This window comes from Heterocephalus glaber, unplaced genomic scaffold, assembly GCF_053883595.1.
Source record: "Heterocephalus glaber isolate CG9 unplaced genomic scaffold, H.glaber_assembly_v1.0 deba00001444, whole genome shotgun sequence".
NCBI classification, from domain to species: domain Eukaryota; kingdom Metazoa; phylum Chordata; class Mammalia; order Rodentia; family Bathyergidae; genus Heterocephalus; species Heterocephalus glaber.
Genome location: NW_028258297.1, coordinates 32,374,801 through 32,401,886, shown reverse-complemented (window position 1 = coordinate 32,401,886; position 27,086 = coordinate 32,374,801). Strand labels below are relative to the sequence as shown.

Here is a 27,086-nt window from a genome sequence, read left to right as displayed (position 1 = left end):
AGTGCCCAAGCCAGAGCAAGGATGGCTGCTGTTGTCCCCCAGATCTCCTGGCCCATTGGAGCTCCGGAGCTTTGGGAGTTCTGTTTCTGCCTTCCAGCAGGTCAGTGGACAAGAGGACCTGACTGTTCTAGCGACTCTAACAGCAAGGAAGAGGCCGCTTCAGAGGCTGTGGGAAGGCAGTGAACAGGGTAGAAGTCCCAGTTGAGGTTGGGAGCTTGTTGGGTGACCTGGGCCTGACAAGGTGGGGATGTGATGCACTTCCTTTTTGCCCTCCCCTAGCTTAAGACCAGAGAGGGGAAACTTGCTCCCAGAAGTCCCAATGGCCTTCTTCCTCCTGCTCCCCAAATCCTCACGCTAACCCCTGAAGTCTCCAGGGCAACTCATTGGAGAGGAGACGTGGCCTGAAGAACAGGGTGACAACACAGGCCCTGCAATCCTAGCTCCTGCCTCCTATTTTACCACCAGAAAGACGGGGACTGCTTGTTTTTGGATCCAGAGGAGATCACTTCTTCATCACTTGTCCATCTAAAAAAACAATGGCATTACAGGTTTGGGGTATAGGTCAGTGGCAGAGCACTTGCCTGGCATGTATGAAGTCTTGGGTTTGATTCATTTTGCAAAAACCCAGCCAGGCACAGTTGTACTTATCTGTAAGCCTAGCACTTGAGAGACTGAGTCAGGAAGATCACAAGTTTGAGGCCAGTTTGAGCTACATATCAAGACCCTATCTCAAAAAATAAATTTAGGGCATTAGACTTGTTTTCTAATGGCCTGCTTAGCTCTGACAATGTTGGACCCTATGTAAAGGGAATGCTTTCTCTTCACCATTCTTCTTAATCTAGCTTGGGAGAATGGATACTCCTCTGAAGTACTCAGGAAATTCTTCAACCCTTGATTCTGCCCCTACACACACACACTATGATGAAAGGTGGAGGGCCAGCAGTACTACATAACATAATTACAGATTTGGAGTGCAAAGGAAAGTGGGAAACTACACAATTCATGGGTATTATAATTATTTTTAATTTAGGTGAAATTCATGACATAAAATTTACCATTATGAAGTTTACATGTCAGTAGGATTTAGTTCAGTCATAGTGTACAATCATCATCTACATCTTTCAAAATATTTTTAATTTCCCCCTTCTCCAGCACCTGGTAGCTTTCAATTTATCTTCTAGCTCTATGGATCTGTCTGTCCTAGATACATCATATAAATGAATCACACAACACATCCATTCATTTTCCATTGCTGTAATAAAATACCCGAGGCCAAGTATGTACAAAGGAAAGAGGTCTGTTGTGCTCCTAGTTCTGGAGGTTTGAGAATATTGCGCCAACATCTGTTCCACTCTGGTGAGGTGCCCTGGGCTGTGCCACACCATGCATGGTGTCGTGGTGGGTGCGTGTGGGAGAGAGAGAGGCCACATGGTGACAGGAACCCAGAGTCGGGAGAGGTCAGGTTCCTGCTCTTTTTTTAACAGCTTTCTTGAGAACAACTAATTCACTCAGCCAGATAGACATTAATTCCTTCTGAGGGGCAGTGCCCCCGATGCCCTAAATGCTTCTCACTGGTACCAGCTCTTAAAGGTCCTGTCCTGTCACAAGCCGCCCACATATGAGCTCAAACCGCATCTAAACCACTGCAAGCTGCAGGCACCTTCTCTCTGGCTGCCTTAATTGTCACATTGTTTTCAAGGTTTATTCACATATCAGTACCTTATTCTTTTTTCAAAATTTTTATTGTGGCAAAAAATACATATTATAAAATTTATCATTTTCATCATTTGTAAGTGTACAAATCTAGGGCATTAAGAACATTCACAATAGCCAGGCATGGTGGTGCATGGCTATAATCCCAGAACATGGGAGGCTGAGGCAGGAGGATCGTTGCAAGTTCAAGGCCAGCCTGGGCTACATAGTGAGTTCAAGGACAGCCTGCACTATAAAGTGAGACCCTGTCTCAAAAAAAAGAGAGCATTTACAATATTGTGCTGTCATCACCACTATCTAGTTCTAGAACTTTTTCATCATCATCCACAGCAGAAACTCTTTCTAAATAACTCCCACCATCCTTTCCTCCAAGCCCCTGGTGACTTCTCTACTTCCAGTCTCTGAACTTGCCTTTTCAAGGGATCTCGTACAGCTAGAATCATACTGCGCTACACTGCCTTTGTGTCTCCTTCTCTTTTTTTTTTTCTGTACCAAGAATTGAACTCAGGGCCTTGCACTTTCAAGGCAGGCACTGACCACTGAGCTACATCCCCAGCCCTGTGTCTCCTTCTTTCGCTCCACAGCAGTTCCGCTTTTCACTCATATTGCAGCACCTCAGTACTCTACTCCTTTCTATGAATGAACAATAACCTATGTATCATTTTCATTCTATGAGCAGTACTGATAGCTTCATCCAGGGAAGGCCTGCAGTGTGCCAGACACTTCGCAGAACTTTCTTGTTTTATTTATCCCACTTATTTAAAGCCCAGTGACTCCCACTGAGCAGATGAGGAACCTTAAAGCTAGAGGGGAACGGTGCCTTTCCCGAAGGTCACACAGGTGGTTAGGGGTGAAACCGATGCCCAAACCTTGTGGTGCAGTGATTCCCTGGGGCCTGTGGGATGGGGCTTGAACAAGGTGGAGACAGAGAGGCCAGTGGGCAGGAGGCCAAGAGAAGCCAGCTGGGCAGGCCACCCACACACAGAGAGGGGAAGTGGGGCTCGACATCCACTACTCAGTGCTCTCCAAGCAGGGCCAGCTCCCTCCTGACAGCTGCCCTTTGCTGCCTCCACGGCAGGCTTCTCTGACTCCCCCATGGGAAAAGCTGAGGTGCCTTGAGTGCACTGCAGCACAGGGCCCAGGCCCTCGTCATGCTCCGGGATGACCACTCTGGCTTCCCCCGAGTCTCTACTTCATTCTACTCCTGTGCTCTCCAGAGACCTGGCTGACCCTCCCCAGACCTGACTGTCCCGTCCTCCTGCCTTCCAGAACTAGCCAGGCCTAACTCTGCTCCTGAGTCCCTGCAGGGGACCTGTACCCAAGCACAGCATCTGCCTTCCATACAGGCAGCAGATGGTCCAGGGAGGGTGAGCTCAGGGATGATCCCCTGGCTCAGCAATGCCAGGCTCTCTCCAAATGGGCAGTGAGAGGGTAGTCTCATCTTCCCAAATTTCTCTCTCTCTCCTCTCTCTCTCTCTCTCTCTCTTCCTCTGCTGTCCTGCTGCCTTATCCACCCTCCTGGCCCTAGTCCTCCCACCTTCTGGGAGAACCCTCTGAGGAAGAAATAGAAAAACTGAGATTTTCAGTAGCATCTTCAGGAGTGCAGGGTACAAAGGTGATGCGAGCTTGGGAAGATGGTGGAGAAGCTGTTTGACAGAAGCCAGAGTCCCACGGCTGCCCGAGGCTTCCTGCTGAAGGAACATGGGCTGGGAACACGGGACCTGGGAGCATGGGTGCTTGCTGTGATCTTCACTATCTGCAGCCTCTTCTAGATGTGTCCAGGCCTTCTTCTCCCCTTCCTCCCTGAGGCTTGGCTGAGCTGTGCGTGGACAGATGGTGGAGGGGCGCTGCAACGAGATCATCCAGCAAGGCTTGGAAGTCTCTTATGAGGTCCTTACTCAGGGGCATACTGGGCAGCCAGGCCAGCTTTAGCACCTTCTTCTGGTAATGAGGCAGAGGGTTTGGGCAGGGCCAACTTCTGGCTAGAGCAGTGGGAAGTGCATTGGGCAGGAGAGGGAGGCCCTGAGACTCAAACCATCCCCCAGTTGATTTGTGCCAGGACCTGTTGGGGAGGGGTGTGGAGAGGGGAGACAGGTCAAGGGAGAGTGAAAGTCACCGTAGGAAAGGCTGGAAGGGAAGGTGGTCCTGTCTTCCACCAGCTGCGTCGGCACCAGGTTGTAGGAATCTGTCCCATCTCCTCTATGTCAAATACTCTGCACTGTATCCTACATGTGTTTTAGCATTAAGCAGGTGAGATCATATATTTATATACATATAGATCATTTACTAGCTATATGGTGTAGCTAGTAAATCTTCTATCCTTTTCACATATTGTATATAGTGTCATCCAGATTCTTTTTTTTTTTTAAGACAGGTCTCACCATGTAGTTTAGGCTGGCCTTAAATTCTCTATGTAGCACAGACTGGCCTCAAATTTGTGGAGATCTTCCTGCCTCAGCCTCCCAAGTGCTGGGGATTACAGGTGTGCACCACCACGCCCGGCTGGATTCTTAGTGTACCTCAGATTTTCCTTGTCCACTAACAAAGTACTTGTGGGAAGGCCACTCAACTCAGTGCAAGCCAGTGACTTCCTCTTTATTGGCCCATAGTATTTAAATGGAATCGTAGAAAATTGGCTTTGGGGCGTGGCAGGGGGGTGAGACAGGTTCCTGTTCTGTAATTCAGGCTGGCCTGTGTAGCACAGGCTGACCTTGAGCTCACAGCAATCTTCCTGGCCCAGCTTCCTGAGTGCTGGGATTACAGCCGGGATTACCATGCAGCTTTTTAAAAACAGTTGAATGGTTGCAGGTTTTCTGTTGCAGCAGACATTCTCCTTTGCTGCTGTTGGTTTATTCTGAGGTTCTCAGCCATGACTGCACATTAGAACCATCCTGGGGACCTTTTAACAATACAACAGGGCAGAGGGGTACAGTTTAGTGATAGAATGTTTGCCTAACATGTACCCCAACACCAGTGCCAAAAATAAAATAAAAACCATGCGCAGGCTGTGCCCTGGGTTATTTTAGTTAGAATTTCCAGGGTGAAGTTCAGCCTTTTTTTTCTTGTAGTAGTGAGGATTAAACCCAAGACCTTTTCACCAAGTTACATCTCCAGTCCTTTTTAAATTTTCTGAGGCAGGACCTCGCTAAGATGATCTTGTGGTCATCCTGCCTTAGCCTCCAAGTTCTGAGATTATAGGCATGCACCACTGTGCCCTGGCTGAGGCTCAGCTTTTTTTTTTTTTTGGTACGAGAGATTGAACTCAGGACCTTGCACTTGTGAGGCAGGCAGTGGAACCACTGAGCTAAATCCCCAGCCCCAGGCTCTGCTTTTTTAAAGAGCCCAGGTTGTTCTTATCTGCTGTCAAGGTTGAGAGCTACTGCATTTACAATTGTTTATTTCCCAGCAAGAGCCCAGCGCCTTGCAACTCACATCCAGGTCCCATATCTGAAGTCCTCTGGGCCCTGCAGCCTCAGTGCTCTCCCTGGCTGATCCAGAATCTTTTTTTTTTATCTCTTCTGGTGTTGGAGATTGAACCCAGGGCTGTCTGCATGCTAAGTGCCCTCCAGGGCCTGCAGTCATTGTAGAACAATTTTCTTTACTCTTCTCTTACAGAGCTGTTCAGAAAGAAGAAACAGACTTGATAGGCTTTTCCTCTCAGTGGTCTTTCTTGTCTCCACCTCTGAATTTGTACAACTCCTCCAAGGTCCAGCACAAATATCACCTTCTCTGTGAGCAGCAAAACATTGCCTGAGGGGCTGGAAATTAACTCAGTGGTAGAGCGTGTGTCTGCTCAAATCCCTGGGTTCAACATTTATCCTCACTGCCAACAAAAAACAAATAAGAAGGCTTGCCCAAGGCTCTTTCCTTCATGCTGGCTCCAGGGGCTGGGCCCACAGCAGCTCCCTTCTTTCACGGAAATGCCCTGCTGATAATGATGCCATTTCTCTCACCCCTTCTGCTCGCGCCATTTAATCTCTTACCAAGCTGGTAAGGTGCAGGGCTTATCTCCAGTACACACTAGGGAAAAGTGAGGCTTGAAACATTTTTAGAAAGCCAGGCATGATGGTTCATGCTTACGCCCAGCACTGAGAAAGCTGAGGCAGGAGGACTGCTGTAAGTTCACCAGTCTGAGCTATAATGAGCTCAACGTCAGCCTGAACTTCGTGATGAGATCCTGTCTCAAAAAAACAACAAAATATTTTTTAAAGTTATAATCCGATGGCAAGTTTGTGACCTGGGGGCTGTGTGAAATGGGGCAAGATTCTTGACCTCTCCCTTTCAGGCAGCTCATGTGTAAAAGGGGGTTAGTAAGAGTTTCTTCCCAGAGAGTCCCAAGGGGTTAAATAATGTAGCTAAAGGCATTAGATCCAACCATGGATCTCTTTGAGCAGGGTGCTAAGTCTTATTCACCTTTGGATCCTGCATTAGCACAAATCAGCCACCAGCAGGCTTCACATCAAGTACAGCAGACAAAAGCCGTGCACAAAAAACGCCTTGGCTGCTGAGACCCCCCCAGTGGGTGGGAGGGAGGAGCTGGGGACTCACAGTTCCTTTCAGTTCCTGTCTGCTCTACCGCTCTTCTCTTCACCCTTCTGCAGGCTTTTTGCCCCTCAGCCTTAGCCCTGGCTTTCACAGCAAGCGCCCGGGACAAGCAGGCACAGAGGACACCAGCAGGCTCACAGTAGTCCCTCCTGAGTTCTCCAATGGTGTCTCATTTTGGCTTGGTTTTTGTCTCTCTCTTTCTTTCTTTCTTTTTTTTTTTTTTTTTTCCTGGTGCCAGGGATCGAACTCAGGACCTTGCGCTTGAGAGGTAGGCACCAGAACCACTGAGCTACATCCCCGGCCTTTTCTTTTCTTTTCTGTTATTTCTCTCCCCCCCCCCTTTTCTCCTTCCTTTCTTCTTTCTTTTTCAGTGCTAGAGATGGAACCCAGGGCTTTCAACATGCTAGGCAAGCACTCCACCACTGTGCCACACCCTAGTCCCTGGCTCAGCTCTTTCACATATTCACTGACCCTTTTTTTTTTTTTTTTTTTTTGTACCAGGGATTGAACTCAGAACCTTGCACTTGCAAGGCAGGCACTGGAACCACTGAGCTAAATCCCAACCCTTTTGATTTTGGGGACCAGATCTCACTATGCAGTTCAGGCTGACCTTGAACCCACTATGTGGCCCAGCTTGGCCTTGAACTCGCGGCCATCCTCCTGCCTCAGCCTCCTGAGTGCCAGATGGCCTGGCTTGGTGGCTCTCTAGAGGGCAGGGACTGAATCACACTCCTCAGTGTCCCCAGAGCCTAGTGGGTGTTAATCCCTAAGTGGCACTCCTCAGATCATATAAATCTTTTGCCTTACTAAAGCTAAATAATTAAGTGCCTCCTCTTGTGGCCTTTTCCCACTCCCACCAGTCTTTCTAGCTATACTGTATTCTGAAAACAAGAGTCAGGCTAGGGTGCGGCTCGGTGGTCAAGCACTTGTCTAGCATGTACAAGGCCCTGGGTTCCATGCCCAGCACTATGAAGAAAAGCACAACGGATAGGGACAGCATGTAGGAAGGCTGGGGTACAGAGTTAGACACAGAAACAGGAGAGGGCTTGGGGCTGGCCCACAGCGGGGAGGTGCTCCCCAAGGAAGTGCTCCTCTTACTTCCTGAAGGCCACAGGGGCAGGGTGTTGTCCTGGGCGTTCACAAGGGGTGCTCTCATTTCACTCCTCAGCTTGAGTTTCTCTGCTTCCTTCAGCTCTTTCACTGTCCTCAGAATCTCCTGCTTCTTCCTGTTCCCCTCCAAGAAGATGGGCATGGAGCAGATGAAGGTCAGGAAGCTGTTTGGCCCCATCCTGGAGGGAGGGGTCACGGGGGGCTCTGCTGGCCGAAGGCCATGCACCTGGGAGTGTCTGAACCGGCACCAGACGCTGCTGTCGTAGGGCCTGTCTGGCCGCTTGGGGAAGGTGGCGGGCAGATGTCCCACATCAAGCCACGTGTGGAAGCCCCAGGTGTGCTCAGCTGCACCCTGCCAAGGGCAGAGCAGCCGCGGACGCACGGTGGACTTGATTTCTGTGCAGGGGCGGGGTGGGGGTGGGGGTGGTGCCCGCCCCCCCCCCCCCCCCGCGCGCTGCAGGCCCAGCGGGTGGTAGGCTTGCCGGGTGAAGCCAGGGAACTCCCAGAATTCGCTGGGAAGGAGGAACTGGCGCTGAGCCCACGTCAGGTACTGGAGGAGGTGTTCATTGGCTCGGACCGACTGGGAAGAGAAAACTGGAGCTGGAGATGCCTGTACCCACAGGGACTCATTAGGGCCAGGCCCTGAACTCTGCTTCCAGGCACAAGCTGCCAGCCTTCTCCCACCCGAGACTCTCGTTCCTGTCCCCCTGCCCCAAATGATAGGATTATTTTCCATAGACCCCCTCCCCCATTCTGATGCCCCACATTCCTGTCTAGGGCCTCTGTCCAGCCCATGGTCCTAGAAGTGGCCCATGACAGCCATTCCAGAGAGCCACCTTCCAGTGCTCTTGGTGACACCTGGTGGCACGTGGAAAGCCCTTCTCCAGATAGCAGCCCAGGCTCTAATATTTCTCTCTTATGGCATGAGCCTTTGACTTTTGCTGTCCTGGCAGCAGCACTGATGACTGGAGCCAGGACCTTTGCACTGAGTTTTTTGTTGTTGTATTTTGGGGTTTTGTTTTGTTTTGTTTTGTTTGAGACAGAGTCTTGCTATGTAATTCAGGCTGGCCTCAAACTCACTGTGTAGCCGGAGCCGGCCTTGAATTCAAGGCAACCCTCCTGCCTCAGCCTCCCAAGTGATGGGATTACAGGCCTGTGCCACCATGTCTGGCTTGCACTGAGTTTTTATCACCAGCCCTGTTCACATTTTTTAATTTGAGACAGAGCCTAGTTGTCCAATCTGGGCTTGAACTTTTGATCCACTTGCCTCAGCCTCCTAGAGTTCTGGGATTACAAGCAGGCACTATTCCTTCTGACTTCTCATTAAAATGCTAGTACAGCCAGGGTTGGTGGCGGATAGCTATGAACCCCAGCACTCAAGAAACTGGGGCAGGAAGATCGCCAAGAGTTCGACAGCAGCCTGGACTACATTCTCAGTTCAAGGGCAATGTGAACTGCATAGTGAAACCCTGTCTCAAAAAAATTTTTTTTTCTGGTACCAGGGATGGAACTCAGGATCTTGCTCTTGCGAGGCAGGCGTGGTGCCACTGAGCTAAATCCCTGGCCCCCCCAAAATTTGGGGGTTGGTACTGGGCTTGGAATTCAGGACCTCACACTTGCCAGGCAGGCGCTATTCCACTGAGCTAAATCCCCAGCCCTAAAACAAATTTTTTAAACTAAGAATAAAATGCAAATATGGAAAGCATCTAGAATGTTAGCTCCTTCTCTTTGCTGCACCTGTGCCCACCAGGACATAAACAGTAGCAAACCTGTGTCAACACTGCCGATGCTTACGCATGTCCCATCTAACCCTCACAGTTCTACAAGCAAGTCCTGTCACCATCCTGCAATGGCTTGGAAGAGCCCCAAGGCCCATGCCTGCTGGCTTGGCTGCAGCCTGTGGTGCTGTGGGTAGTGACACCATTAGGAGGCAGGGCTCAGTGGGGGGAAGTGAGGTCACTGGTGGTGGCCACTGAGGGGACAGGGGGACCCTCCTCCCGCTCCAACTTCCTGGCCACCAAGGAGTCACAGGCCTCCTCCACCGTGTGCACCCACCGTGATGTCCTGGGCCACCACAGGCCCAGGCCAACAGAGCCGAGTGACCATGGACAGACATCTCTGAAGCCATGAGTCCAAATACACCTTGCTAAAGGGAAACTGTGTGTCTGAATGAACAGCAGACTGGGACCTGGGCCATGGTGCAGTGCTCAGCATGTGGTCTGGCCAGGATGAAAGTATCTTTTAAATGCCTCTCTCCTATTTACCCCAGGGCTTTGCTTTTATTTTGTTTTCTGGAGACAAGGACTCACTGTGTAACCCCAGCTGGCCTCAAACTTGGAGCAATCCTCCTGTTTCAGCCTCCTAAGTGGTAGGATCACAGGTGTGTGCCACCACACTTAGCCTCTCTGTATTGTGAGCCTTGTCCCCTAAGTCATTTCTACAAATGGGCTGGGGGTGGTGGTAGTGGTACAGGTTGAACATCCCTAATCTGAGAATCCAAAATCCAATGTTCAAAATCTGAACCTTTCTGAGCATCACATGGCATGACAAGTGGGAAGTGCCACACCTAACCTTAAGTGATCCATCAGTCAAAATACAGGCACACTAAAAATACTGAATAAAATGACTTGAAGGCTAGGTGCATAGGTATATATAAAACAAATTTTGTGTTTAGACTTGGGTCCTGCCTGCAAGATATCTCATTATGCCTATACACACTCCAAGATTAAAAAAAAAATCAAATCCTAGACTTCCTATACCAAGTGTTTCAGATACGACATTCAATCTGTGCTAACTGGCACCTCCTCCCATCCAAGCTGCTTCCAGGTCGCAATGCTGAGCAGAAAAGGAGTTTGCACCCTAGGAGACCTGCTGCCCAGAGGGCCAGCCTCTGGCCTAGCCAGAGGAAAAGGTGGATTACCTGCAGGAGAGGCTCTCTGTGACATGGATCACTGGGCCCTCGGAGTGCTGGTGGGTTATTGGCCATTCTTCTGGGCTCAGAGCCAGGAGGGACAGCTTTGTGAGGAGCCCTTTCGGGGCACCATTGTTTGTTACTGGAGTTGCTATGGTGACACTTCCTGACTAGTGATGTAGAGAAGCCCTTACCTGTCACCTGAGGCTCTCCAGTCCCTGGGGGCTCTGCCTGCCTTTCCATTGAGACAGAGAAGTGACTCGTCTGTTCTGGCTACAAAATAAAGTGACAGGAGCTGCTTCTGGAGGGACTTGCAGGAAAGTTCAGGGAGCAAAAAAGCGGGAAAGGCCTCCTGGTGGTGATAATAAGACCCCTGGAACAGGGCTCCCCCTTTCCTTATGCTCCAGTGACCTGCCACTCTTATTGTGGAATCAACAAGGGCTTGACTTAACAGGCCCAGAGAACTCAAGAAACAAGGTTGGGATGACAGGAAAGAGGTGGGATGTATAGGACAGCACTGGGAAAATTGGCAATTTCAGCATAAGAAAAGGTAAGGCACATGTGCTGCCGAAGTAAGCACTGCATTAGGAAAGCTATGGGAGAGGGCTGGGGATTTAGCTCAGTGGCGCTGTGCCTGCCTGGCAAGCAGGAGGTCCTGAGTTCAACTGCTGGTATCAAAAAAAAAAAAAGAAAAGGTATGGGAGAGCCAGGCACAGTGGCACATGCCTGTGATCCCTGTATCCTGGCAGGCTAAGCCAGGATTGTACATGCAAATCCTGCCTGGGCAACTTAGTGAGAAAGACCTTGTCTCAAAGCTAAAAAGCTGTTGATGTAGCTCAGTGCAAAGGCCCTGAGTTCAATCTCAAGGAATGAAGGTTGGGGTAGGAGGGGATCTACGTGGAAGCCCCACACGCTGTCCTTCATTTGCTCCCATGGGCAGCTGCAGGCCTTGCCTCTTCCTATTACCACTGTCTCATCATCAACCCTTTGTCCATCCCCTCCAAATCCTGACAGAACAAAGAGACCAGCAGTTCCACCCAGATTTTATTCAGTAGGTAAGCTATGGTAGTGTTCTTGAGCAGGCTCACATACAGGCAGCCAGCTAGAGCCTAGGGTGGTCCTTTGCAAAGCTGCTAAGGACACCAAGCAGGTGAGGGGTCCTTTCTACCTTTCCAGCCTCCACCTGAGTCCTTGTCCATGCTAGTCTCCCTGGCATGATTAGGGACATTATCAGAGAAATGTCTTACGGGGCACATCTGGGTACCACTCTGTTTCAGATACATCCATTCCATCTCCAAATTCAATTCTTGACTCAATACAAGACCTTTTAAACCAGATTTCTTCTTGCAGGAAAGCTGACTTGGAAACATGGGAGGTGGAGGGAGGGGCAGTAAGAGGGACCCTGGCAAGCAGACTCGGGGAGAACTGTCTGCTGCCCACAGTGAAGAACCCTTGGCCTGGAAGAAACCGTGCACTGCAGGACCTCCCCCTCTAGGAACCAAGCCAAGGGACAGAAGCAAACTGCAACTCCCTGTCATCCTACCCACCTCAGACTTGCACTTATAATTAGGAGGTAACTTAGAGAATTTATACTATTTACGAAGGCCACGCTACAGGAAGCAGGGAAAGTGAGACAGCAGGAATAGAATGGAAGTGATCTAGGGGATTCCTGATCCCTCTCACTACTGCTTTTGCATCGCCACCCTCAGCTCATGGCGGGAGAGGAGAAGAATCTCTCTCTAGAGACCAGGTGCACATCCTACTCTTGCAGAGGTCCCAGCAGTGGCTAGGGTGTGACTGCTGCCTTTGCATCACCAGGTGGTGGAGTTCTGGCCTGCAGTCCTCAGAGGGTGTGGCATGCACCAAGCCTGGGGCTGCCCAGCCACACGACTGCCTGGGATGGTGGAGAGCTTGAGTGTAGGGTCAAGGCCCAGCCTCTACTCAGGAATGAACTGAGACCAGTTGATGTCAGGGCCCAGGGGGTCCTCCTCCAGGCCAGGGAAGCTGATGTCCAACAGGATCTTGCTCAGGCTGTCATTCATTGTGTCTAGAACCAGGCCTTCTGTCAGAGAACGGTTTGCTGAAAGGCTGGGGACCTGTGGCTCTGGGGATCCCAGCTTGGGGACTTCCAGATCTGAGGGGCAAGAGCTGCTAAAGGGATCAGCGGCAAGGTCAAAGGGTTCTGAATTGAGGAGCTCTCGGGGTGAGTCAAAGAGGGGAATGCTTTGCAGTGGCATGGTGCTCACATCCATTAGCCCTAGGGAGTCAGGCAAGGTGCCAAAGGTGCCCTGTGGTGTTTGTACCGGGCTGAAATCCAGCCCCCTCACTTTGGCAGGTGTGAGCCTCCAGGATTCAGGGGTTTTGGGGAGGAGAGATTTACTTGGGGTGGAGGAGATGGGCAGCATCTCCTTAATGGGTGTCTTGAAAGGTCCTCCCTCCTCCTGGGGACAGTTGAGCGAAGGGGCTGGCTCTGCAGACTCTGCCAGGAGGCAGACAGGGTGCTCCACAGCTTGTCCAGAAGTGCTGGGGCCCTCCGAGAAGACAAGCTCGGGCTCATCCACACAGGGAGGCAACAGGTGCTGTTTCCTTCGAGACCGGCTTATCTCCCTTCTCTCTCTCCGTTTAATCACAAGCATTTCTGAGACACACCGTGCCGGGGACTTGAGCTCACTGTAGGACTTCTTGGGCCTCGGGGTGGGAGAGCAGGATGAATCCTCCCAGGAGTGAGATGACTCTTCTTTGAAAGATGGGCACGGAGAGGGCCACTCCTCCAAAGGAGGGCTCTCCACTTTGAAGGGTCTCCCTAAGGGGAGCTTGTCCTCCCCAGGCTGGGTTTCTTCCTCCTTGATAGACTGAACCGGAAGCAAAGGTAACAGCCCTGTTCCAAGCAGAGATCTCTTCTCCTTCACCGGTCCAGCAGCAGATAGTGGGGCTATGCCCTCGTCAGCCAGCAGCACCTGAAAGGGAAGCAGGGACAAAGTAAAAGCGCTCACATTCAACCTGCTGCCAGCAGGCAGGACACATGTGATACACTGATGTTGATCCTCTTATTTGTTTATTTATTGTGATTCTGGGGATCGAACAGAGGGCCTCTTGCATGCCAAGCACTGACTACACCTCTAGCTCTTTTGTCTTATTTTTATTTTTTAATTTTAATTTTTTATTTTTTGGTACCGGGGATCGAACTTGGGTCCTTGCACTTGCGCAGCAGGCAGCGAAACCACTGAGCTAAATCCCTGGCCCCTCTTTTGTCTTTTTAAAGTATTAAAAAAAAATTTAAGTATGAGAATATAATATATAATGAAGGTGGTACTTTAATTTTGGGAGTAAAGATGAGAGAACGGGGCTGAGGGTGTAGCTCAGTGGGATAGCAAATACTTAGCAAGCATGAGACACTAGGTATAATCCCTTGTGCAAAAAAAAAAATTTTTAATTTATTTGACACTGTGTACAAAGACTTGGGGGGGGGCACATGATGGGGGATTGAACCCATGAATACGAAGAGTTAAATGTAAAACTTACAACCTGAAAACCACACAAATCCTAAAAGAGAATCCAGAAGACTACATGCACAATCTAGGGAGGGATGACTTTTTTTTCTTTTTTTTTCTTGAGACAGGGTCTTGCTCTGTAATTCAGGCTGGCCTTGAACTCACTACGTAGCCCAGGCTGTCCTTGAACTCACAGCAATCCTCCTGTGTCAGTCACACAAGTGCTGGGATGACAGGTGTGGGGCACCATGCCCAGCAGACCTTCCTAAACAAAACTAGAACCCCAAAGCTGTGAAAGAGAAGAGAGACAAATTTCACTATGTAAAAATTTAAAATTTTACTGTGGCCACATATATTATAAACAAAGTTAAGAAACAAATGATGGAAGCAGGAAAATATTATTATAAAGGACAGAGGTTAATGTTTTAGCAATAAAGAACTCTCACCAATTAATAACCAGACCCTGCTGTAAATTGGGCAGTGTCCATAAAGGAGCACCAGAGGCTGCTCCAAGTGACCAGACTTAATGAGAAGGTGCTCAGACTTAAAGGTAAAGAAAAAATTAACAAGGAGGCCACACACTGGACTGCCCAATATTTTTTTTAAAGTATTAAATTCTTTTATTGGTACATTGTAGGTATACAACACAATTACATTTCTCATTGGGAATTGTACCTTTACATAATGCATCTTGGTTCTTATTTTTTCCCCATTCCTAGCCCTCCCTTCATGCCCTCCACCCTTCCCTATTTACAAAGACTTTATTTCCATTTTTTCCATTTCTCATCATTTTTTCCTTTCCCTTCTTTCCTTTCCCCTGTGCCTCCCACTGCCCCTACCCCTTTGGACCTTTTATTCCTATTTTACATTATCAATTATTCATTCTAATCATTGGTACATTTTAGGTATACAATATAATGACATTCATCATTGGAAATTTGCATCTTTACATAGTCTCTCTTGGTTCTTGTTTTTCACTCTTGCCCAGCCCTCCCTTCAACCCCTCCAGCCCTCCCTATTTACAAAAATTTTGTTCCTATTTTTCCATTTTCTCATATTAATCCCATTCCCTTCTATCCTTTCCCCTAGCCCTCCCACTTCCTTCCCCTTTGGCCCTTTTCTTCCTATTTCACATGACCTATTATACATTTAGTCCTTATTTACACTTTCAGTTTCTCACACCAGAGAAACTATTTGGTATTTACACATGTGTGTCCTATTTATTTCACTTAAGAGTATCGCCTCAATGTGCATCCACTTAGCTATAAATGTCTCTAATTTCTCATTTTTTATGGCTGAGTAGTACTCCATTTTATAAAAAAACCACATTTTCTTTATCCAGTCTCCAGTTGATGGGCATTTGGGCTGTTTCCAAGTTTTAGCTATTACAAACTGTGCTGCTATGAACATGGGCGCACATATATCACTGTGGTATGATTCTTTTAATTTTTGGGGGAAGATCCCCAGCAGTGGAATAGCGGGGTCAAATGGGACTTCCATGGACCGCCCAATATTAAAGACTAATCATAGCAATTGCTGACAAAGATACAGATCTTGTCATCTATTGCTGGTTGAAATGTAAATGATCACATTTTTTTAGGAACACAATCTTGCAATATTTATTATAATTTAAGGTACTTTTCCAATCTCATGTCTGGGGCTCTATCCCATAGACACAAAAGGCCTGTAAAAAGCTATTTACATAGGGCAAAACCCTAAAAACAAAACATGCCCACAGAAGTGGGGCATGGAGAAATTCACAGGGCCACACTATGAAACATTATGTGGACATTAGAAAACAATGAATTAGAACTATGCCAAGTGAGGCTGGGGATTTAGCTCAGTGGTTCTGCCGCCTGCCTCACAAGCACAAGGACACGAGTTCGATCCCCAGTGCAAAAAAAAAAAAAGAACTACGCCAAGTGATTCAGAAGAACCTGCATACCTCCATGTCTTACAGTATTAGAAAAAGACAGGTGTGGCTGGCTATGGCACACACCTATAATTTGCAACACTCAGGAAGCCAAAGCAGGATTACAAATTGGAGACATAGGGAGTTCAACCCCAGCCCAGCCTGGATTACCCAGGGGAATCCTGTCTCAAAAAAACAAAAATGAAAACAAACAAACCTCAGATGAAAGGCAGGACTGATGGCACATCTTACCCAGGAGGCTGAGGCACATATCTCAAGTTTAAAAAAAAAGATGTAGAAAAATGTGTGTATTGCAATCACATTTTCAATATTTTCTGTGTTGTATGTATACATATAAAATGGCTAGCACTATATATACAAATTATTTTAAAAGCATGGATAAAATACAGAAGAAAGAATACTAAATTGTTGACATCTGTTATCTTGTTTCTTTCTTTCCTTTGAAGAGACAGGGCATTGCTATGTTGCGAAGGCTGGCCCTGAACTCCTGGGTTCAAATATCTTTCCTTTTATTTATTTTGTAGTGCTGGGGATTGAACCTAGGGCTTCACACACGGTAGGCAAGTGCTCTACTACTGTGCTACATCCTAGCCCTAAAAGTATTTTTAAATTAAAAAAAATAAAAGCAAATCCAGGTTTCTCTAAACTCAAGTCCATGCTATTTCCATCTCACTGAAAGAACAAGAAGCTCTTTTCTTTGGTTATACATTAGCCTTGGCTCATAAAACCATCTCCTGAGGTTTGGTCCAGACTTGATCCATCACAGTGAGCCCTTCACTTACCTATCTCACCTCCCCCAAGCTAGACCAGAGATGCTGGGCCAGGAGTGACTTCTCCCCAAGTAGAAACCTGGTGATATCTGGAGACATTTGGATTGTCACTCCTGGGGGTGCTACTGGCATCTAGTGGGGAACACAAAGGGCATGAAGACCACACCCTCCAACCCCACAAGGAATTATCCAGTCTGGAGATCAACAGGACTGAGACTGAGACACACTGATCGAGGAGGACCACTTACTCTGCTCCTGGCGTGCCCCCACAGCCCTGCCCAGTGGCACACTCCCTCCATCCCCGTGGGCTGCCCCATTCCACTTTGTTCCAGGACCTGTCCCCTGTGAACACTTCTGGACCCTTCTAGCCAAGCTCAAATATAACCACCCTGGTCTGTGTTCTTACAAACTCATCAGGCATTAATGGGCCTTAAAGTACCACTTACGTTGTAATCCAAATTCTTTTTTAGCTCTTATAATGTTATTAAAGTTTGCTTATGTTTTTGTTTTTCCTATCCAACTAAGTTTATAAAGCTTCTCAAGAAACACTTAGCTGGGCTGGGGATTTAGCTCAGTGGTGCCACACCTGCCTTGCAAGCACAAGTTCGATCCCTGGTACAAAAAAAAAACAAAAACCCCAAACAAAAACCACTTAGCAGAGTGCTGCACAAGCTGTAGGTGCAACACTTTTAATGACTAGTCTCCCTTGGCAGAACAACAGTGAGCACTCACCTTGGGGGCGATGCGGACTCGCTTGCTGTGGCAGGCTACCTCTGAGCTCATGAGAGAAGCCGCCAGGGGCAACGGCACCTTCACTGTGGGCTGCAACACCAGGGACTGGTTCACTGGGAACTGGATGGGCACCAGGTACGAGTTGACCCTTGGCAGCAGTGGCTTCATCTTCCGCCCTAAAAGGAAACAGGAGAGATTAAGGACAGGGGTCCAGGGAAAACCCCTTCTTGCTCTCCTTCTCTGGACTCAGAGCCCTCCATTTGAGCTGGGGACAGAATTTCTGAGGCTAAGATATGCCCCTCAATAAGGCCTCCCACTCACGTGCACCCAGTGGGAATTCAGTTTTGATGGTTGCATTCCGGCGGAGCTCAGCATTAGGTCGCTTCTGCTGCTGCTTGTGGCACATAGAGAGAAAGAAACCTCAGTTAATCAGAGGGGACACTAGACCCCACCAAGCTAAGGTGGGGCACTTAGGCTAACCGACAGCCCAGAAAGAAAAAGTGGGCCTGAGGAGGTGGAAGAGGTGAGCAGTCTCCCAAGCCCTGCTTCCGGGAAGGTGGCTGGCACACCATACACACTGGCAGGACAGTCCTTCCCCACCCCACCATCCCCCAGGGGTGCTGAAGCATGTAGCTGTCTGAGTGGCAAAGAAAAGCCAGGCAGAAGAGTGAGGTAATAAAATACAATCTTCGAGGCCCATGACACAAGTGGCATGTCCTCCTCTGTGCCCTGCTTTGCTCGGCTCCCCTCTGTGCTGCCCCTGAAGGGGAAGGAGACGTGGGCAAGTGCCCAGCAGCCACAAGATCCTCACTCCCAGAAGCCTCAGGGTGCTGTGTGTTTCGGGGCAGCAGTCACACGGCCCTAGGACACCTTCCCTTAGGCACAGCTTGTCTCTGTCCATAAAAGCCATGCTAAGCAGTGAAAGGAAGCAAGGCCAAGCCCCGAGCCAGATGGAGAGAATCTTACTGATTCCAAGTGCTCGGGCGATTGTGGAGACCCTGGGTCCAGTGGCTGTGGCAGCCAAGCATTGTGGGAGAGAAACAAGATGAAGTTACCATCAGCACGGTCAATCTGACCAGACTGGGAAGAAACCTATTCCCAGTGGATGCCAAAGGACCACCTGGACAATTGTCCTTCCCAGAAGGATGGTCAGTTACCAGCAGCCAAGTCCCAAAGCATAGCTTCTTTCTAAAAAGATGCTGTGGTGGCTCAGTTTCTGGTCTCTAGCCCAAAGGCGTTTTTTAGAGCAAAGTTTCCCAGTCTTTCTCTGCAAAAATCACCTGAGATACTTTTAAAAATACAAAATCCTTTGGTGCACACCTGTAATCCCAGCACTCAGGAGGCTGAGGCAGGAGGATTACCACAAGTTGGAGGCCAGCCAAGGCTAGGTAGTGAGTTCAGCCCCAACTATGTGGCAAGACCCTGTCTCAAAAACAACAACAATAAACAATAAATAAATAAAAATAAACATAAAAATTCCTGGTCCCATCAGATCCCCTGAATCAGGAGCCCCAAGAGAGGGACCTGGAAAGCTATATTGTAACAAGTATGCCAGGTAATTCTTACATCCAGGGGAGCTAAGGAAACACTGCCCTGAAAAGTCCTCTATTTTAGACCACAATGGTGCTTTCCATGTACCTGTCTAGCACAAAAGTGTGTCATCTGGTATTTGGCAACTGTACTTAATTCAGCATGTTTAATCCAAGTCCCTAACTAGATGGCTCCTCCCAGCATCCCAAGGACAGTTTGTTCCTTTTGAGATGGCCACCACGACCTCCAACATTGACCCTACTTAGACGAAACTAAGACACTCACCTTAAACACCTGATCCAAAGTCAGGAATCTGTTTGCACTGGGGTGAATGGTCCAAAAGGAGACCTTGCCATTGGGAGATGTCTCCCGAACAAACATGTCGTGGAGGGAAAGGTTGTGGCGAATGGAATTCTGGAAGAGGGAAAGGCGACCGGCTGTCAGCTATGTTAGTTTCTGAAACACTACCTTTGAAGCTTATGGGCCTCTCCTGCTCAGCACAGGCTTTGTCCACAATCCCTGTGACCTCAGCTGTTGGCAGACTCACTGACACTCCACACTACAGTGCTGACACCTCAGTCACACCCCCTCAATTCCACAGGGATGGAGAATGTGACAAAGACCTGGCCCACCTCCTAGCCCACAGGCTCATCGGCAGAAGCCTCCTGTCTTCTCTTGTTCTCCATCTCAGTGCAGGATCAAGGTGAGGAGAACCTCATGCATGAAATTTGCACCTGCCACCTCTGCCTCAATGTTTGTGTGGAGTGGAGAGGGACTGAGCTGTGCAGCCCACAGCCAGGCTTGTGTTTTCTGGAACTAGATACACTGTCAGCTCCTTCAGCATGGTGGAGAAAGGAGCAGAGTTCACTCCACAGTCCACAGAGAAAGGTCTAACAGAGCAGGAGTGGAAAATCTGGTTCTGGGATCCAAGGGCAGAGCCATCTGGGGATCAGATGTGACCCAACCTTGGTATCCAGACAGGTCTTCTACAGGGGCTGGGAAGGCCAGGTTCAGCGTCGAGGATCAGCAAAGAGGAAACCACATTTGGTCCCAGCAGAAGTTGAAGGAATCATCTCTCCTGGGAAATCCCATTCCTTTTCTTTCTTTGCTCTCTCTTTTCCTCTCTCCTTCTTTCTCTTGTGTGTGCGTATGCATGTATGTGCATGTGTATTGCTAGGAACCAAGCCCAGGGCTTGGCATGTGCTAGACAAGTGCTCTATCTCTGAGTATATGCCTCTCAGCAAACCCTACTTCTACCCAAGACCAATGAAAAGATGTGTGTGTGTGTGTGTGTGTGTGTGTGTGTGTGTGTGTTTAAACAGGGTCTCACTTTATAGTACAGGCTGGACTTGAACTCACTACGAAGCCCTGGCTAGTCTTGAACTCTTGGGAATCTTTCTGCCTCAGCCTCCAGATTGCTGAGGTTACGGGCGTGCACCACCATGCCTGGCTCAATGAAAAGATTTTAATGAGTGCAGGTGTGGTGATGCATGCCTTTAATCCCAGCTCTTCAAGAGGCTGAGGCAGCTGGATTGAAAGTTCAAGTGAAGCCTGGGTAACTTAGCAAAAATCTGTCTCAAAATAAAAAGGGCTGGGTCAGGAGGCTGTGTCAGGAGGATTGCTCTAAGTTTGAGGCCAGCCTGGGCTACACAGTGAGTTCAACACCAGCCTGAACTACATGGTGAGACCCTGTCTCAAAAAAATTTAAAAATAAATAAATAAATCAAAAGGGCTGGGGATATAACTCAGTGGTAAAGTGTCTGCCTAATGTGTGAGGGCCTGGTTTCCATGCTCAGCACCACAAAGACAGAGACAAACAGAGACAGAGAGAAGGACTTGGCGGGCTAGGAAAGTAGGATGAGACTGTAAAGTAACAGTCAATAGCAAAATAGGTGGGTGAGGGCCAGGGATTTAGCTCAGTGGTTTCGCCACCTGCTGTGCAAGCGCGAAGACCCAAGTTCGATCCCCGGTACCAAAAAAAAAAATAGTTGGGTGAGATAAAGTAGAAAATTAAGTTGATGTAAGAGTGTAAAGAGTTTTACTGTGGGGAAAATAAAACAAAACAAACCACCCTTGGCTTGGAATTGAATCAAAGGACCTAATTTGTGGCAGGAATGATGAAACACATCTGTAATTCCAGCACTCAGGAGGCTGAGGCAGAAGGATCACTGGGTGTTCAAGGTTAGCCTGGGCTACAGAGTTCAAGGCCAGACTGTGTCAAAAGAACAATAAACAAGCAAAAAAGACCTAATTTACAGTTCCAACACTGTCCAACCAACTGTATGAGCTACGTCGATTCCCAAGCATCTCAGTGGTTCACATATAAAGTGAAGAAAAGCCCTGACCACTAGAAATGTGATGCTTTAGATGAATCTTGGGGTCATGAGGTTCAGGGTTGTTTTGGGTTTTTTTCATTAATATCTTTGGTAAAAGATGAAGAAGTTTTACTGATTTTGCCCAGATTCAGTACAATCAAGTCACAATCCCAAAGATGCATCTGCTTAGCATTTGAGCATTCTCTGCACCTAACTGCTTCCCCAGGGCTCCACACATACTGCAGCACAGTGCCGGGCACGTGCTGTTCAGCTGCAGCGACCCCAGCTCTCAGTGTCATGGGACAGTTACCTTCCAGCCTGGCTTGGCAATGTGCTTAAAATAGGGGAAGTGATCCTCGATCCAAGTGTAGATGTCCTTCAAGGTCATGCGCTTCTTCTCGGTGCTGTTGATAGCGAACTGTATCATGGCCATGTAAGAGTAGGGCGGCCTCTCAGACACAGAGTCCTGCCAGGCTGTTGATGCTCCCAAGGGCTCCTCCACCTGAGGGGTCTGAGAGCCAAAGGGAAAGGAAGAGGGAATGACAGATGAGCTCATGAGAACTATGCAGCCCCCGACCATGGCCCCTTGAGAACAGCCCCTGGGAAAACTTTATTCCCAAAAATGTACTAAACACAAACTCATCTGAGACTGCTGTTCCATAGTGGGACACACTTTTAGGGCTAGGGAGAGTCTCAGCGATGATCAAGGCTGGAACAAAGCCAATAAGGAACTGACCGCTTCTCCATCATCACTTGTTTTGTTGAAGATATTATCCAATAATAAAGGAAAGCCCAGTCCCTTTAATTGAAAGTGCTCTACTCGGGGTATACACTATGATTTTCAAAGCACTGGTTTTATACTAATCCATGCCTATTTTTCAGACTTGCAGACCAAGAGTTCTGGGTCTTAGTCCCATTTCTTCTCCTGATGAAATGTGAATAAATCCATCTCATTTGAATGTATGTATGAAATGTATGTATGAATGTCTGTATGAAAGAAATATTCTCAAGAGTTTGGGGCAGAAATAAGTCTTCAAAGCCCACATTTGCCTAAATCTTGGCCAAAGATCTGATCATTCACATTTTGTTTTGTTTTTTGAGACAGGGTCTTGCTATGCAGCTCAGGCTGGCCATGAACTCACTATGTAGCTCACACTTGAACTTGCAGTGATCCTCCTGCCTCAGCCTCCTGAATACTGCAATTACAGGCATGTGCCACCATGCCCAGCATTCACATTTTTTTTTTGGTACTGGGGATCGAACTCGGGTCCTTGCACTTTCGAGGCAGGCAGCAGAACCACTGAGCTAAATCTCGGGCCCCCAGCATTCACATTTTAAAAAACTGAAATATAACTTTACAAAGTGCAACTGTAAGGGCCAGGGATTTAGCTCATTGGTTCCACTGCCTGCCTCGCAAGCACAAGGTCCCAAGTTCAATCCCTGGTACAAAAAAAAAAGTCCAATTGTATATTTAAGTATTTATTGATGTATACATCCACCTAAATTTTCACTTTTTTTTTTTTGAGACAGGGTCTCGTTATATAGCTCAGACTACCATTGAACTTGCTATGTAGCCCAGACTTGGCCTTGACCCTGTAATCCTCCTGCCTCAGCCTCTCAAGTGCTAGGATTACAGATGTGAGCCACCACTAAAATTTTTTTCTTTTTAGCACTGGAGATTGAATCTAGGGCCTTTGTGCTGAGCTACAACCCCTGGCCCTTTATTTATTTTTAAATTTTGAGACAGGGTCTCACTAAGTTGCTGGGGGTGGGCTCAAACTTGTAAACCCCCTGCCTCAGCCTCCCAGAGTGCTGGGATTACTGGTTCGAACTGCCACACCTGGGTTACATTTTCATTTTTAAAGGTTGTTGGTTAATGGTTAAAGGGTGAGTACAAGAGAACCTATCAGTGGACCTGTAATATCGGCAACTATTAACAACAACAAAAAACCAACCCAGACTACACAATTGGCTTAGATCAATTTCAACTGCTTTAGAAGTATTTAAAATAAATCACGTTTGCTATTAATATTACAGTATATCGTTCCACCACCTGCCTCGAAAGTGCAAGGTCCGAGTTCAATCCCAGGTACCAAAAAAAAAAATTACAGTATATTATCTAGTAAAACTATATTGTTAAAAATGTTGTATTCCATTCATCTTGGGATGAATGCAACCCAAGGATCTTGGGATGCTTCTGTAAAGTTCAAGGAGCTTCCCAAACTAAGATTTGTTAGAATCATTTCCTGAATACCTACAGAGGACCTACTAAGGACAGAATACGAAATCCAGTGCTCAGGGTAATACAGAAAAAGCCAAATCCAGTGCTCAGCGTAATACAGAAAAAGCCAAGGGAATCTGTCCTCAAGGAAATGTCACAAATAGGGGAGAAAAAGATCTGAGGCAGAAAAATAGCTCAAAGTTTTACAGAATAGCACTGAGTGGAGAACTGCTATCAGGACTTGGAAATGCTGACAAGCAGGCCATGCGAGCCATGTCCCTTCTTAGAAATGTCTGCACTCACTCTGATTCCCCAGCAAGTGACAGAATAGTTCACCTTGACCTGACTCTGCTCCAGGTAACAGTTCTCCTTCTCCTCCACTTCCTGCTTGATGCTGCAGGAGCTCAGTCCGTCAGAACTCATCTTCCCAAGCCACTGAATGTTACTCAGGCTGCTGTCCAGAATGCAGCCTGCTGCCTCACCGCCGGCTAGAGGGGAAACAAGCCAAGACCCCACTTAGCTGCCTGACAGACGCTCAGCAGGCCCACCGAAGTCAGTGGGCAGGGATCACCCACCCTTAGGACAGGGAACACATGGAGAATCTATTGTGGCTCTGAGTTACTCTGCCCCACTCGGGGTTTCAGGACAAATTCAGACATATTAATTCAAATCGCATTTCAGTGTGAGCCACACTGAATCTTAAATAGCAATAAAGGCAATCTTTAAAAAAAAGGCAATCTTATAAATGGGCTATGGAATAGCTATTTAAAAAGGCACTTTTCTTCCTCAAGTTTCAGCTTGTTCCTTTATTCAGATGTGGAAAGATTAGCTTCCTTATAAGGCCAATGGAAAGAATAAACAAATGATGAACAAACCCCTTACTAATACCTTTAAGGAAAACAATAGAAATGCTAAATCATAATTGTAATTCTTTCAACTGTGTCCAAAGGCTCTGTGTCAAGGGTTGAAGGGAGGGGAGGGAGAAGGGAAAAAAAGAACGAAGATATACTATGTTCAGATACAAATTCCATATGATGAATGTTATCATTATGTATATCTAAAATGTACTAATAAAATTAAAATTAAAAAGGCTCTCTGTCAAGGTTTCAGGATGAAGACTTTCCCTGGGTTCAGACTGGATGTCTGTAGCAGGCAACAATACTCCTGCAAGCCTTGCCGCCAGAGAAAAAGCCAGGCTCCTCAGCCCTTGCCCTGCAGACCACATACCACAGCTCTCCCACCGGTGCCCTGGAGGAGCTCCAGGTGGCCTAGGAACATTCACATCCTTAGCTGCAGGCTTTGGTCCCAACTTCTCAGTGAGTAATTCTGTACTCTTGGAATCATTGCTGTTTTGGGCTTGCGGCTGTGGTCCTGGAGAGCAAGCTGGGGCTCCCCCACAGCTGATGAGGATGAATTTGTTAGGCCCACTGCTGCCACTCTCTTTTCCTTTGGCAGTCAGTACTGTGATGATGCTCTGGATATCAGCATTGTTAGGGATGGCCACCACTTGTGTGTTGGGCATGGTAGGATGATTAATAATCTTGATCCCAGCTGGAAACTTGCAAGAGCTGGATTCTGCCACCTCCTTGGAGGCTGGGGCTTGACTAGGCTCCTTCTGGGCAGGGGGTTTCTTAGAATCTTCTTCAGATGTTTCAACTGGAGCATTTTGAACAGGAAGGGGCAGCCTCCTTCTTTTGAGAATCAGTGGCCGATGAGGGCTGGTTTTCATTCTGAGTCTGTGCTTTCACTCTCCATTGAGAATCACAAGTATGGACCCTGCGAAGTATAAGGAGCAGCAGAACATCAGGGATTTGCTGGGCTAAGAGGAGGTTCTTTTATTTCTTTAATTTTTAAAAATGTTTATGAGTACATATTTGTAGTACATAATGATTACATTATGTATTACATAATATGGGGAGTTGGTGCATGTACATAACACATCTGAATTCTTTTTTCTTCCCTTCCCCTCTGCTCCCATCCGAGGTTCTCTTAGAAGGTGCTCCTCTGCATATATGGCCAAAAGGATGAGCCTAAGGCCTACATGAATGCTCCCAAGCTTTTGTAAATACCTAGGACAAAGAGTGATGAGCCCCACCAATCAAAGGAAGTGAAAACTACATACAGCAAACAGAAGCAATTCCAAGGGAGAAAGTGAAGCTGGGCTAGAAATCGTCAAAAGAATGAGTGTGACATTTACAAAAACATGGACATCTCTATTATAATATAGATAAATCATGTGCAATGACTATAGGGTCAGGAATGGAAGATGCTAGAATAGGACAAATGGTAATTAGGGGCCCCAGACAAAACTTGGATCCTTTAATGCCTTCTCAGATAAACCATTTATATTTTGATGTCCTCCTACTCTGTAAACAATAGGACCAGTGCCCAAAGAATCAGGGGGGAAAGGCCAACTGTAGCACTGCACTGTCACCACAGTGCTGAAGTTACCTCCCAGGTCACAAGATGTCACGTGACCCATGGGAAGTTTTACAGATTTTCAACTCTATGGGTTGCCCTTTATTTCACTGGCTATTACTCTTGCATTTTTATTTTTTGGTGCTGGGATCCAATTCAGGGGTTCATACTTGCTAGCCAAACACTCTACTACTAAGCTACATCTATAGCCCTTTTAAAATTTTTACTTTGAGACAGAGTCTGGCTAAATTGCCCAGACTGGCCTGAACTTTGATCCTTTTGGCTCAACCTTCCAAGTAGCTGGAATTGGAGGCGAGGACCACCATCCCCACTTGAAAAACTGTATTTTCTTTTATAATTTCCAAAAACATTTATTTACTGACATTTCAGTACTTGCATCTGATTATGCATATATTTTGTAAGCATGCTACTTTATTAATTTCTCTTCCAGAACCAAGATTATAACCCCTATTTCCTGACTACTAGAATGCGCTATTACTATGCTAAGGTGATTTTGAAATGCTAAGAAAGTATTTTTTAAGTATTCCATTAATTTTTATAGATATATGGAATAGTTTATCATTAAGTAAAATTCCATCATTCTACTTTGAAGTCCTTTGAGACATGGAAGAATCAGTTGTCTCTTTTTTTGGACACCTGCGATCTCCCTAAAAACGACTGGCACTTGTCATCTGCTTAGAGTTCTCAGGCCCTCCCCACGCTGTTGCCTCCCTTTCCTTTATATCTCGGGTTTCTAACTTCAAATCTGTCTTAATTCTGCCTCCTGTCCCTCCAGTCCTCCCTTTCCCCAGCAATCAGCAAATACTGCCCCTTTCTTTCTACAGGTTAAGTCCTTCTCTTCAACTCTTGACCAGCCTTTTCCTGATTGCCCGCACTGTCTGGCCCAGGGAGGCTTTGAAGCGCTTGCCGGACCCGGGCCCCATCCTAGACAGGGAAATCTTGCTACACTGTCCGAACCAGAGAGGATAGAGGCCCGGGCGCCAAGGCTCCAGCCCCGGCCAGCACTGCCGAGGTCGGCGGGTGCGGTCACACTCAAGGTCAGACCGGGCTTTCAGAGCAGGGAGCGAACGAACCCAGAACGCGACCCTCGCTGAGCGCCTCCGAGGCGGCGCCGACCTCCCGAGGCCGGCGCCCCGGGGACGCCTCGGCCTGGCCTCTCAGTCTGTCCCGCCGCCCGGCCCGGCCCTCCCCGCTCACCTCAGACCGCAGCGACACCGCCCAGGGCCCAACACAGTGCTCTTGAGCCGGCCGGGCCCCGGAGAGCGGGCGGGACGGGAGCCCGGCGGGGAGTGGGCCCGGACGGGCCGGGTGCGTCGGCGCCGGAGCTTTCGGTTTGTTCCGCGGTTTGAAATTGGCGCCGGCGGAGCGTTGGGTCA

General features: G+C 47.9%; 2 protein-coding genes across 10 annotated transcripts; both read right to left on the bottom strand.

The window, feature by feature from the left end:
* Positions 1-1,010: 1,010 nt before the first annotated feature.
* Positions 1,011-11,164, bottom strand: Tex52 (testis expressed 52). 3 transcript variants are annotated; one of them, XM_087213581.1, is made up of 4 exons: positions 10,289-11,164; positions 7,357-7,948; positions 5,146-5,330; positions 3,659-4,612 (listed from the first exon to the last, which is right to left on the bottom strand). In XM_087213581.1, the coding sequence occupies exons 1-3, from the start codon at positions 10,520-10,522 to the stop codon at positions 5,323-5,325; spliced, it is 834 nt and encodes a 277-aa protein (XP_087069707.1). In that variant the 5' UTR covers positions 10,523-11,164; the 3' UTR covers positions 3,659-4,612; positions 5,146-5,322. The 3 variants fall into 3 exon arrangements, with proteins under 3 accessions (XP_087069706.1, XP_087069707.1, XP_087069705.1); XM_087213580.1 differs by lacking the exons at positions 3,659-4,612; positions 5,146-5,330 and adding an exon at positions 1,011-3,560; XM_087213579.1 differs by having other exon boundaries at positions 5,146-7,948.
* Positions 11,165-11,310: 146 nt separating this feature from the next.
* Positions 11,311-27,075, bottom strand: Foxm1 (forkhead box M1). Of its 7 annotated transcripts, none has more exons than XM_021248053.2 (9): positions 26,908-27,074; positions 24,499-25,047; positions 23,608-23,759; positions 21,361-21,561; positions 19,021-19,149; positions 18,172-18,216; positions 17,527-17,599; positions 17,206-17,381; positions 11,311-13,236 (listed from the first exon to the last, which is right to left on the bottom strand). In XM_021248053.2, the coding sequence occupies exons 2-9, from the start codon at positions 24,998-25,000 to the stop codon at positions 12,217-12,219; spliced, it is 2,298 nt and encodes a 765-aa protein (XP_021103712.2). In that variant the 5' UTR covers positions 25,001-25,047; positions 26,908-27,074; the 3' UTR covers positions 11,311-12,216. The 7 variants fall into 7 exon arrangements, with proteins under 7 accessions (XP_021103712.2, XP_087069693.1, XP_087069694.1 ...); XM_087213567.1 differs by having other exon boundaries at positions 17,527-17,596; XM_087213568.1 differs by having other exon boundaries at positions 23,614-23,759.
* Positions 27,076-27,086: the final 11 nt, after the last annotated feature.

What these genes read in the sequence shown, in the direction of transcription:
- Tex52 (XM_087213579.1), bottom strand. Translation starts at nt 10,522, where the DNA reads ATGGAAAGGCAGGCAGAGCCCCCAGGGACTGGAGAGCCTCAGGTGACA. An exon ending in ACAGAGAGCCTCTCCTGCAG is followed by an intron (nt 7,949 to 10,288) that starts GTAATCCACCTT and finishes TTCTCTTCCCAG; the next exon opens with TCGGTCCGAGCCAATGAACA.
- Foxm1 (XM_021248053.2), bottom strand. Translation starts at nt 25,000, where the DNA reads ATGAAAACCAGCCCTCATCGGCCACTGATTCTCAAAAGAAGGAGGCTG. An exon ending in TTGCCAAGCCAGGCTGGAAG is followed by an intron (nt 19,150 to 21,360) that starts GTAACTGTCCCA and finishes TCCCTCTTCCAG; the next exon opens with AATTCCATTCGCCACAACCT. An exon ending in TGAATTCCCACTGGGTGCAC is followed by an intron (nt 17,382 to 17,526) that starts GTGAGTGGGAGG and finishes GTTTCCTTTTAG; the next exon opens with GGCGGAAGATGAAGCCACTG.